This window comes from Cystoisospora suis (genome assembly GCF_002600585.1).
Source record: "Cystoisospora suis strain Wien I chromosome Unknown contig_4205, whole genome shotgun sequence".
Taxonomy (NCBI): domain Eukaryota; phylum Apicomplexa; class Conoidasida; order Eucoccidiorida; family Sarcocystidae; genus Cystoisospora; species Cystoisospora suis.
In genome coordinates this window covers 1-12,463 of record NW_027156997.1, presented here as the reverse complement: position 1 = coordinate 12,463, position 12,463 = coordinate 1, and the positions used below count along the sequence as shown (strand labels likewise).

Sequence of the window (12,463 nt, the reverse complement as noted above, 5' to 3'; positions counted from 1 at the left end):
TTCATACGCAGAATGCCTCTGACAAAGAGAGATAGAGAGATACTTTTTGGTGTTACATTAGCGACAAAAATGTCGTTGAAAAGTAGAGAGAGATGCTTCTCTTCTCTTCTTTTTGCGGGGTGGGAGAAGAAGCTTTCTTCTTGTTGGCCGAGGAAAGATAGTCAACATTTTTCACAGTATACACCCAGCCATAGACTCTCTCTTCTCTAGCCCTCGTAGATCTATAGGCTCCTGTTGCTGCTTACAAGAAGAAGAAAGGTCGGCTATACATGTGTACATACACTCGAAACTTCAAGTAAAAGTTCTTCTTCTTCAAGCAAACCATTCATCTGTGAATATCCAAACAGAAGAAAAACTCAAGAGCTTCCTACTTGGCAGGCTTTGTTCGTCTATCCAATCTATCTATGTATCTATCTCTATCGTTGCTCTATCTATCCGTCTATCTTTATCTATGTTTAATCTATCTATCCATCTATCTTTATTTATGTTTAATCTATCCATCCACACACACATCTCCCTCCATACTCCTCTAAACTCCCTCTACTCTTATTCTCTGCATGTAATCTGCTTTCTCTCCTTGATCCAACTTATACAGAAGACGACGTAAAGGTCATTTCTCCGCTAACTCTTTCCTCGTGAGCTCCCTTTTCTTCTTCTTCTCGCTTTTCTTTATTCTCTCTCTTCTTTTCACGCCGATTCCCGACAACCCACAGATTCGCAAGAAGAGTTTCAAGAGGAGAAGGAGAAGAAGGAGGAGGAGAAGGAGGAGGAGGAGAAGCACACCCCTGGGAGGAGAGAGGGAAGCGAAGGCGGCTGGCGCGGTAGCTGCGGCGCTCTTTGGACGAGGAGGAGGAGGAGGGAGGTAGGCATTCGAGGCTGATGACTTTTTGTTTTCTCTGTATCGTCTTCTTTGCCGATCTTTCATTCACTTCGTAAGGGGGGAGGTTTACGAATGAGAGAAGAAAAAGAAGGAGCAAATTTTATCTTTTTTCCGGCTTATTTCTTGCTGCTCTCTTTCTTCCCGAAGTTGTCTCTCTCCTTCTTTCGTGATGTAGAAGGTTTCTTTGGTCCTGTTCCTTTCTTCTCTTCTTCTCTTCAGCTCAGCAGGTCGTGTACACAGAAGGCAGAGACAGACAGCCTTGTGTACAAGTCGGAGGATCGTTCTTTCTTTCTTTCTCTCTTTCATTCTCTCCTTCAGAAAGAACATTTCTTTCTTCCTTTAGAACGTTGTTCTCTTTTTTATCCCCCCTCGCGGCGGTTCTGTGGGTGTCTAGTGTCTCTCTTTCCTTTTCTTCTTTTTGACCATCTTCTCTTCGCTTTCAAAGTTCTCGCCGTCGCTTTCTTTTTGACAGTCTTTTTTTCTCTCCTTCCTCTTCTTTCCTTTCCCTTTCTTTCTTTCTTTCCTTCTTCTTCTTTCTATTTGCCGCGAGAATGGCTCTTTCCTCGGCAGAAGGGGAAGAGGTGTATGGAGAGATTTCTCCTATTCCTTCAAGCGAGCTCGAGATGCTCAAACTTATTCTCACGCCGTATGAAGGAGAAATTCTCTACCATGATGCGCTAGGGTACGTATGATCATGGCGGTGACCTTGTCTTTCTACTTCATACGTGTGAGGTGTACATACACCTCGAATCGTGTCTCTCTATTATGACTGTGTGCATATATCGCTCCCTAGTGTTCGTCATTTTGTACGCATGGAAAGAGGATGTTTCATTGAGGTTCCGTTGAAGAAAGGAGAAAGAAGAGATGAGGGAAGGCAGGTAGATAGTAGACACATTAGGACGATAAGCTTTTCAAGCTCATCTATGTACGGTGTATATACACCTCCTCATATCACATATCTACTACACATACATACACATGTCCTTCCTCTCACTCTGGTAAAAGCTACTTAGACTTTCTTCAAACCTCCAGCGCAGACAAATGATGAAAAGGCGAGGCAATGGATCCCTTTCTTCAGCACGCCGCTTCTATGTAAAGCACGACCAAGGGACCGACACAGAGAGCGAGAGAAGAAGAGGAAGAGAGACATATGCTGTCAACTATGAGAGAGACAGCATGGGGCATTTTTCACTCATACAAAGAGAGATAGAGAGAAGTGAATTGCTCGCAGGTGTCTTTTTTGAGAGGAGAAAGAGGAAAGAGAAGAAGGGACAGAAAGTGCGTTGGGAGAGTTTGACAGTTCAAGGAAGCAATGAAAAGGGTAGATAGAAGGAAGCACTCTTCTCAGAGCTGTCTATAGTCTAGTGTATGGCACTTTCTTCAAGTGGAGGGACAATAGAAACACTCATTCTCTTTTCTTGTTTCTTTCTTGAAAAGGCTTTTTCTTTCATGGCTCTGTCTCATTCACTCAAATCATTTTCTCCCTCTCTCTCTCACCTATCTGTATGCGAACATGTACACCATACCTCACGTATGCACAGGCATATATATATGCATGTAGAGCTATATTTATATATATATATAGCTGTATGTAGGTGTAACGTCAATGGACTCCGAGTCTGGTAAGCGATCTGTATGTGGGCTTGTGTACGTGTAAAGAGAGGCGAAAAGAAAGAGAGACATCTCTGCATTTTCTTTACAGCCATTTCCTTTCTCTCTTGCTTTCTTCATCTTTCTTTCGTTCTTCGCTTTCTTGCTTTCTCTCTGTCTCTCCCATCGTCTTTCTTTCTTTCTTTCCTTTCTTCTTTTCTTTTCTTTCTTAGTGAGAAGGCGGTAGTTCAGTTTCCTAATAAGCAAGCGTTAGAGGCGATCCAAGAGATTCCTACCTACCACACGGTAGAGATCCCCAAGCCTTCGGTCAAAGAAGAAGACGAGAAAGTTCTGCGCCACTCTCGTGGTCAACATGAAGAAGAAGAAGAAAAGGTTCATAAAGAAGGAGAAGAAGAAGAAGAAAGTCGTAATAGGGGTGGGCCGGGGATGCCTTTGAAGGGTGAAGAAGCTTACGTACAGAAGGATGAGCCACACGAGTACGTCCATCACCTCCCTCGTTTTCTTTCTTTCTTTCTCACTCTTTCTCAAGATTCCTTTCATTCTTTTGTACCTCTTCATTTGTTTCTTCCAGATGGAGAGACTTTTTTGTGAGAAATGTTCGGTGAAGTGCCTCTGGTCTTTTTCTTTCCTTGCGGTGTATGTACACCCGTCCATTCATTCACTTGTCCATACACGTCCTCAAATTTCTCTCCTCTCCTGTCTCTTCTCCCTTTCTTCCTCTTATCTTTCTCTGTAAAAGCACTGTCGCCTCATTCATTCATTCATTCATGCTCTCCTTCGTTCTCTCTCAAAAGTCTCCTTTCTTTCTCTTTTTCTTTCTCACTTCGCGTCAAAAAGAGGAAGAAAGTTGGAGAGGAATTTAGACTCTTTCTTTTTGTGATGGTCTACAGGAGACATTCGCCGGCAGAAGAGTCTGCAAGCACGGTGAGTCCACATACAAGGACGCTCTTCACTCCTCTCCTCTCTCTCTCGCTCTCCGTCTTCTTTCTTCCTCACGTTTCTCTTTTCTGTCTCACGTCTCTCTTGACAATACAGTCTCCTTCTGATATTACGTACGTAATATCTGTCCATATACGTATCTAATTACTGCCTGTCTACATATATATGTATATATAGAGATAGATAGATAGATAGATACAGGTGCATTCGGACTCTAGATAGATAGATAAGCATAAGAAGGAAAGAAAGAAGATCTAAATGTATGTGTGTATGGATGTCATTCTTGACGGTGTCTTGTGGAGGCGGCGAGGTGAAGAAAACTTATCCTGACTACATACAGTGTCTGGTAGTTGATCTGGCTAGATAGCAGAACCCGTTGTATGGCTGTATTATGAATAGGCTGTATATACGAAAGAAGGCCCTCTGTTGTGATGTCTACGTGTCTAGATTGCAGCAGCTAGCGGAGATTCTCGACCCGTGTCTACATCCCCAGTCTCCGCGACGGCGGGGGCCCCTTCACCACCTGCTGCTCCGCATGCCGAAGAGGCCGAAAAGAAGACTAGCCATCACACAGAAGAAGAAAGAAAAAGAACAGAAAGACAAGAAGAAAAAGAAGAAAAGCAGGCCACGTTGACAGAAGAGAGTCAAACATTAACCAAGAGAAAGGCATTACCCTCAGACGATCTCTTCTATCTCTTCGCTGACGCCAAGTACGACACAAACCACCCCACACACACCTCCAGTCTATCTTTTATCTATCTACATGAGCCGTCCGAAGTCGGCGGAACGTTGCTAAGGCTGCATGGCATTCGTTGGGATAGATCTTCGCGTATTGTGCGGCTGTCTCCGGTTCATGGACTTAATTGTGCTAAGACAAAGGAACAGGTCGGGGTTCTCTTCTTGGTGTGTGACTGGAAGGAAGCTGGCTTTTTTTCCTTTTGATGATCTCCTCTCTTTTTCTAAGGCTCTAAATGATCTCGCAGCCTTCATCTCATATATCAAACAAAAGACAGCAGCAGAAGACGGGGGGGAAGACATACGTCCTGAGGATGTTCCTGTCGTTGTTTTTGGATGCTCCTACCCAGGTAAATTCCGGTGAAGATACATCATCGTTGCTCTACTTTCCTTCCCGCGACTTCATAATCTTGCCTGGTCTACGAATAGTTTGTCTATCTTTGCTAACGAGAGGTTATGGATCGGTTAAATACCTGTGGATCGGGTAGCTCTGTCTATATACGACAACGTCAGCCATGGTATGCACACGGGAAGCTGTGCATGGGGAATGGCCCACCAGCCCGTATGCACTATAGCATCATGTAGGCTGCCTCCATAAGCCACCAACGGTAAGATTACGGAGCTTTCTCTCTTTTACGGGCAGTAGTGTCTTCTTCGTCCTATCGTATGAGAAGCCGAGGAAGTCTTCCATCGTGGGTAAAGAACTCCAATGACGTCGTCGTCAGTCATCAATAATAATAATAGCTGTGCATGCGTTCTCCTGTGTCGTCTTCTTGTCGTCTTGAGCGCTTGTTGTTCGTGCTGTTAGATGAAGGAAGGCGTGAAATTTGGTGTGCGGCTTTGTTTGGATTCTTCATGCTTGATGGTCTTTACCTCTCATGGAGAGTGTTTCTTGTAATCGGTCTGCTGTCATGGATGCATATCAGATTCCTTTCGTTCTTTCTCATCTCCTATCTATCCTTCAGTCTGCATACGGAGATGTGTGTAGTTCCATTTCTTGGACTGCTCCTTGTCTTGACTTCTCGTTGAGGTCTTTGCACTTCTGAGTGCGTCCTGGTAGAGTCACCAGGGGAGCGACACTTTTTCTTTCTTGCAGTTCAAATCACTTTTTTTTTTCTCCGGGATCTCAGAGTCATCTCCTGTCAGCCTGTTCTGTTCTACAGGATAAAGTATTACATTAGATCAGGAGAGAACTGCAGCAATGCTGTCAGCGTGGAACTGCTTTTACTTTTCATTCTCGCTGCAGGTTCTCTCCCTGGAAGGATCTGACTGGCATGCGTGCATTCATCTCTCGTCCAAAATGCTTGTCACTCGTACATCCGTGTGCTTCTTGCTATCTCTCTGCCTATATATTTATATTTATATATATGTATTTTATTTCTATATAATACGGACATAACCCTTTTCCTGTTACAGGGTCTCTGGCGGCTTATGCTCGGGCAAAATACCCAGCATTGATTCTTGGAGCAATCTCATCGTCTTCTCCTGTAGAGGCATCCGCGCTTTTCACGGAATATGATCAAACAGTCAGGCGTGTCCTTCCCCTAGAATGTGTGGAGAATATCACAGCAGCTACCGCTGTTGTTCAAAAGCGACTTTTCTCATCTGACGAAGCCGCGGTGAGTGAAAGACCTTCAAGCATCGAACCAAAAGTATCTTTGGATAGTCAACGAAAGAAGTCCTAGAAAAACAGGTGAAACAACAAATGCATTCTACCGGGCGAGTCTCCTTCGCCGCTTCGCATGCTGTAGACGGGCGGTTGAAATCCTGGGGGGGCTCCCACACTAGGTGGCGTACGTACAGCACAGTGTCTGATAGTTACTTTTCATCCGGTCTGAGAGTTTAGTGTCCGTGGTATGTTAATCGTCAGGGGCTGCGCTGATTAACTGCATCAGCGAGAATCGCACACGCTGGCGTTTTTCTTGAGGCGACAGATTCATTATGTCTTCTGTTGTCTGTAGGCCAGAGTCGCGGCTCAGTTTGGATGCGATGCTGACGTCCCTACCAAGACGCTAGACCAGCGTATAGCCCTGTTGTACGTTATCGCGGATATGACCTCTTCAGCTGTTCAGGTAAGGGAAAGTCTTTTCTCTCACAGTTCAGTGGGAGTGGAGAGTTTTGGACGAATCTACCCAGATACAGACTTCATTTTCCTACTTAGTGAAGAGTGAGAGATGCCTCCTACTGATCAGCGTGAGTAGGAGGAAGAAAACAGTCTATTCGAAACTAGGTCCAAAGAGTGATCTGCGGAGCCAAACCTGTTATGTTCACTTGCACAAGCAGGCGCGCTCTGTCTTAGGGTGAGGTATATATCCCGTGTGGGCGAAGAAGAGAATGCTTCCGTAGTCTGTCTTTGAGAAAGATGAACCTACGCTTGAGACACAACATATGGAAGCGCCTGTCCGCCGAGAGGCTCCTTCAAGTGTCGGTGGTTCTTTCTAAAAGTCCCAATTCGCACAGATCGAGCTTCTTTTGTTTTCGGCCTCGACGTTTAACCGTCATATGTCGAAACTACCGAATTCACCGTGATATTTCGTTTCTCAAAGTCTTTCGATTTTCTTTGCTTTGACAATGTTGAAGGTGTCTCATCGCAGTGAGCCTTAGATACAGAGGAAGACTTTTGGTCCACTAGAAAGGAGCGGCACAAGGAGACTCTGAGGTGTCTTTTTTGGTATTCTTACTGTTCCTTTCCAGTACAACAGACCACCAACTCGCCCGCTGATCGAAAAGGCGTGCTCATGTTTCTCGGGGAGGGAGGAAGGAGAAGGAGTTTCAGGCCATATCAATGATGATCAGGATGACGATGCCCTGGTTGAATCTCTCGCTAAGCTAGTAAAGATTATGTTTCAGGAGATGCGAACCACATGCAAAGATGAGAATATGCTGGCTTTAACAGATACGGCACTTGGTGAGAGCTCCGCTGTTTGCATGCTGATGCGTCGTGTAGTGTCGGTACGTTGTTCTGTGTATCTCATAGCTGATGATTGGGGAGAGCAGCAGTCTAACTTAACTTGGAGATCTCGTCCGGCCTATGCTAGTTCACTTCCGCAGTTCCCGAATCAGGTCGCTTGTCTGGAGTTGTTCCCAGTCAGTTCGCATGCGTGTCTATCCGCTCAACAACTGCCATGCTAGGGGTAACATTCCAGATCAGTTTGGTCAAGGGCGCGAAGCGAAAGAGCAACTGTATGTTGGTGCTGCAGCAGCTGAAGGGAAGCCACGCAGCATCTGCGTGTGACTTTTTTGCCGGGTGTATCTGAAGTCTCCTCCTCCACGATCAGCAGTCATACAGTATCAGCTTCGTCATATCAGGGATTGCATTGAGATCAAGGCTATGAATCCTGCCAGACAGGAGCTTGTAGAAAGCTAGTGGCAATTTCACAAAACTGAGTTGCTCTGTCCTCTTCTTGGTTTAACATGGATGACCCTAGTATACAGCTGACCTGTACACTCCTTTCTTGTTCATCTGTATCTTCTACATGCAGACATACCTCAGCCGTCTCGTGCATTAATCCTCCTCGGTGCCCGTGTGGGCTACCCAAACAGAGACGATATTCAAGCTCTTGCTGTCTTAGAAGAGTGCACAGTGAAAAAAATAAGTCCATCCTGATATTGATCTCTCCTCACTTTCTTCATTCCTTTTTCTTCAGGCCCGCAACCAGCCAGCAGCGCAAGACTATGGCTGTGGCAATCCTGTGCGGAGTTCGGATTCTGGCAAGTGAGCTTCCAAACCCGACGTCGAGCCACGGATCGAACGTCTTTTGTATGACCCACTTCTCCGATCACTGGAGAAGTCTGTCGTAGAGGGATGTCTCAGGTAGCTTTGAGTCTTTTAAGGCCGTCTACTCCCTCTCACTTTATCTTCCGTTTCTCGCGAGAACAGCTCCAGTGAGTAGGTAGGTGCCTTGTGTAGACCTCTTCCAGGGAATCTCGAGTTCAATAGTAATCGATCACATGTCCACGGCTGTATACACGCACATCACCGGAGATATACTATGTATCAGAAGAACCTCTGCGCCTGCGGTAAGCGAGTTCATTTGAGTTCTCAAAGGCATGAATATCCAGACTGGGTTTGTTCATACGTACAGCCAGAAGCGGGCCGAAGATCTATTTTTTGCGGTCATGAAACTCGTGGAAGAATGTCTGTTGCAGTATGTTTGAAGACTGGTTGCTCCGTCTATAGGTAGCCCCTCCGGAAAGCGTTCGATCGCATCTGATCGACTTGGACTGGCACATGCGCATGTGCAACGCTCTTTTTCCTCTTCCTGGAGGTGCGTCTAAGAGAATCACAAGATTATTCATAAAGAAACAAACTTATACCCGTTCGTTTCATTCAACAGCTCCTTAGCCTTTTGTCTGTCTTAAACTTCTTATCGTTCCCGAGATATCTCTTTCCTGACCTCACTCTTCGAAGCAGGTGGTATTAATTGGTTTCATCTTTTCCCAATTTTCCTGACATCGGTCTAGGCGTGTGTGCCAGATCTCCTTCGTTAGTTTGCTTGAAGCTTGTCGTGTCTGTCTCATCATTATTCTCCCTCTTCCTTGCATTCTATCCCTCTTCGTCCTGATCCTCACCTACTATAGCCAATGTGTAGCTGCACTCCTCGAGCGATTGACTTCAATGAAGGTATCAGTGTCGATCAAATGAAAGATTTCTTATATGTAAGTTGGCAAACGCCGTGTGTCTCCTCTGGTGAAATGACCCTTCCGGATCAGTCGCAAAGATATGTGTATTATGAGCGGTGTGCCGTCGGTCAGTACTCCCACCTACGTCCATACTTCCTCAGAGCTGTATCACATGAAAGGCTAGCGGGATTTTGACAGCCTAATCAGACCATATGGACTATCTGTTCACACTGGGCCGGAGAGTGCTGTGTATGCGATATACGCTTTGTCAGCTTGCTTGTTTTTCTTTGAGAGTCTTCTGTTTCTCAGGAAGCAAATTTAGCACGGATGTCGTCCGGGAGACGAACGTCTGGTCAGGGGAAAAGACTCTCGCTGGCCCAGGTGCCTCGACAAACATTCACTTCACCAACGGCGCGAATGATCCGTGGGCTTCACTTTCGGTCACGAACGTCCCGTCAAATGCCGTTAGGCGTCAGAAGCTTTCAAGTTTCGTCATAGAGGTCAGTTATGCGGGCGTTATGTGTATGTATGCAACAGACATGCTTGGTGCTCACACAGTACTCTTTCGGTACAGGAAATGCCGTGTCGTTCAGCAGATGACTGTAGAGACATTCCGAGTTACCCGTGTGTGAGGAATGTTGCAGGAAGCACGGCTCTCCGTCTGCGTAGCCAGGTCTCAGAAAGTTGCTGCTCAGCTGAGTTACGATGTCTGATTGCCGCTTACTATTCCCTGTTCATACGTGAGGACTTCTATTGCCGAGCAACATTGGGGAGAACTCATAGGCGAAGCAGTGTAGCAAAGCAGCGCTGCTGCACCGCTGTCCCCGGTCTACGCATGCATTCATTTCGGACGGCACAATGCGCCGCATTGTCTTTCGATCGGCAAGATGATAGGAATCCTCTCGGTTTCCGGACCTCAAGAGAAGACACAATCACGCGACAGCTGCTCCCCCCGCTCAGCTCCAAGGGTGAGCATTGGTGTGGGAGCGTGGGAGAGGGGACTAGTTTTTCGTACTGTACTAGGATAATGCCGTAGTGGACGCTGATAATCAAGTTTTTCTGCTTTCCTGGGCGGTGGGAGCCGAAGTGACGACAGTTCGTTTATCGGTCGTCGACGTCAGTACCGAGTCAAAGCAGGAGCGTCTGTGTCTTTGTTTTCTTCTTCAGAATGGAAGCCACTGCAACGACTTCTACGCATATGCGAAAGGCACGGAGCCGCGTCCGGTCACCGAAGCTAAGACCCGGGTTCTGCATTCCATCCGGCAGTGGCTGGAAGAGTTCCGTGTCAGCCGGCAGCGCGCGAAGACCACACAGGAGGATCTCACAGCCCAAGAGCTGTGACCGCACACCCTCCCGAGGCCTTGTGCCTTGGCGTGGACAAGTGACTGCGAGTGTTTGCAGACATGCATGGGCTGTGGTTGGTAGGATCATCTCCCACGACAGTGAGGACAGCAGCTGGATCTCCGGCTATTGTTTTTTGGGTGGGACAAGTTTCTTTCTCTTCCGGTCTCAACAAGTCACCCTCTGCCCGGGCGCATGAAGAGAGAGTATTGAGCGCTAGTAAGCGCGCGATGACGTGCGTGGATTCCAGAGGTGTGCACGGTAGTACCTTGTACAGATGAACGCCTCCTTCCAGTTTTTGAACCCCTTTGTTAAAGTCCCTGTACGATCTTCGTGCCACTTGGGATTTTCAACTAAAGGTACAGCAGGTTCTCAGCTGCCCGTGACGGTCGACGGCTAGAAAAAAACAAGTTCGTTTAAGTACTACCACAAGTGCCGTCCGAGTGAGCACGGGATAACAGTGAGGCACACGCACTACGAGACTGTCCGGATACACGCCCTATGGCTATTGAAATACTTTGATCACTACTGTCCAAGTGAACGCCTCTTATTGCAGTGCCGCGGCGGGGCCTGCCTCCCGGACGTTCGCCATCCTGCTGCATCGTGCTGTGTGTGACCTCGCAACTGGTTCTCTTCACTTCGCTTGGGCCTCTCACACTCGCGTACCGAGTGAATTCATCCGGCTGCTTCTACACGGAGGCTGTCGCGAATGCTTCCAGGAAGGGCAACAGCAGCAACTGCGACCCCACCGTTTGGCACATTCCTCACGCACCGCAGAAAGGTGGGCAGACTGCACACACTCTCGCGCCGGCTTAGCCAGTAAAACCGTCACGAAAGCTCATACAGGGCACAGAGAACTTCATTCCTTACTTGTAGCCAGTGGTCGGCAATAGGGCTGGCTTGCCTTGTCACTGCGACGGAGCTTCAGTATTCAGGGCTGCAAGTGCAACACTGGTATCTGAACAGTCCTCTTTTGCGCAGGTCGCCACGATGGTGAGCCCGCATTTTTTCCGTTCACTAGCGTAACGTGTTAGGGTTCTCCCTTACTCCGAGTTACAGAGATTTGCATCCCAGAGAGCCCGACAGGAACACTCCGACACCTTAGTTACGAAGCCATGACCATTAATGCTCGGGGCATAGGCAGTCCAGTTGAGAAGCTGCTCCAGATGGTACAGAAGTCTTTGCAGCGCAGGGACAAGTCGAACAGAACGGCGATAGACGAGAAGGGCTCGAGGGCCAAGCGTAAGACAAGAAAAAGCGCCGCACTTGGTTTTACAGTGCTTCTGGCGCGAGAAAATGACAACCCAGCTATTTCGATAAACTGTCAATGACGGTGAGAGCGCAACAGTACGTCGGAGAGAATGCGAGTTCCTGCGTGGGCAGATTCGTCCACTGAAGAACAGTGACACCATCTCCCCTCCCCCCCCGCGTAAAAAACATTACACGAAAAGCAAAGCAATACCAAGAGTGACTGCGACAGGCGACACCTGCCGGGCCTTCTGCTTCGCAGCGCCTTCAATCAGGTCCGTCGCTCGCTGATTGCGGGGTCGCGTTCCTTCCAGTTGGCCCTAAGGCCACGCCAGCCCCGGCTAGAACCGCCGTTGACCTAGTCTAGATTACCTTCTGTGTGAGTGCGGCGCAGCTCCACAGGGTGTGTGTGGGCACCGCCACGTGGCCCGGACAAGCGCGCGGGCCTCCGGATAAGAAAATCAGTATCTGGTCTCAAGCGTCCCATCACCTTTCCCGGTTTCCGAGTGTGGGAGCGCAAGGTTCGGCGGGACGAAGAGCTATCTGGCTTTGCTTCAAGTAGAGCCTTCCGTTGTCTCGGGCTGCTGAGCCACCCGGGCCGCAGATGGTGAAGATGAGTGGTCGGATGATCTACTAGCGTGGTGTTGTGGCATGTTAGCCCGAGCAGCCTCCAGGTCTATGCCTACTGAGGCAAAGAACTCTTCTCGGAGCTTCAGCAAAGCCTGCAGCGAGGTTGAGAAAGGGAGCCACCATGCCAGAGATGCTTACTGTGATAAACGGCCAAGGACTCCGGACCACCCTTAGTCGTTTTTCGAAACAACAGTGCATCCGATACCTCAAGACAGAGTTGTTCACATGCCTGGAATGACTGTGGCATGCTTCCCCAGTACGTCGTAGAGCAGACACTGCACCTGATTCCTCGTTCTGTCTGACGGATAAAGTCGCCCCGCACTGTTGGGCGCCCTGGCCATAAGCTAACGTGCCCTACGAAGAGCAGTTGGTGGACTTTCCAGGTTCGTCTCTACGCCTTGTGACGTTCTCCTCCGCAGTTCCGATGACGTGCCGACTGCACTCACCTCCGGCGCC

At 48.0% G+C, this 12,463-nt stretch overlaps 1 protein-coding gene across 1 annotated transcript; it reads left to right on the top strand.

The window, feature by feature from the left end:
- The first annotated feature begins 894 nt into the window (after positions 1-894).
- CSUI_007817 (serine carboxypeptidase s28 protein) lies at positions 895-10,452 on the top strand. Its single transcript, XM_068067960.1, has 12 exons — positions 895-1,562; positions 2,704-2,967; positions 3,382-3,415; positions 3,878-4,140; positions 4,349-4,515; positions 5,582-5,784; positions 6,127-6,237; positions 6,860-7,073; positions 7,813-7,880; positions 8,346-8,433; positions 9,098-9,288; positions 9,956-10,452. Exons 1-12 carry the CDS (start codon positions 1,432-1,434, stop codon positions 10,127-10,129), a joined length of 1,908 nt encoding a protein of 635 aa, XP_067920064.1. The 5' UTR covers positions 895-1,431; the 3' UTR covers positions 10,130-10,452.
- The last annotated feature ends 2,011 nt before the right edge of the window (positions 10,453-12,463 follow it).

Coding starts and splice junctions, on each gene's coding strand:
- CSUI_007817 (XM_068067960.1), top strand. CDS start 1,432: ATGGCTCTTTCCTCGGCAGAAGGGGAAGAGGTGTATGGAGAGATTTCT. Junction 4,516..5,581: donor TTTTGGATGCTCCTACCCAG/GTAAATTCCGGT, acceptor TTCCTGTTACAG/GGTCTCTGGCGGCTTATGCT. Junction 6,238..6,859: donor TGACCTCTTCAGCTGTTCAG/GTAAGGGAAAGT, acceptor GTTCCTTTCCAG/TACAACAGACCACCAACTCG.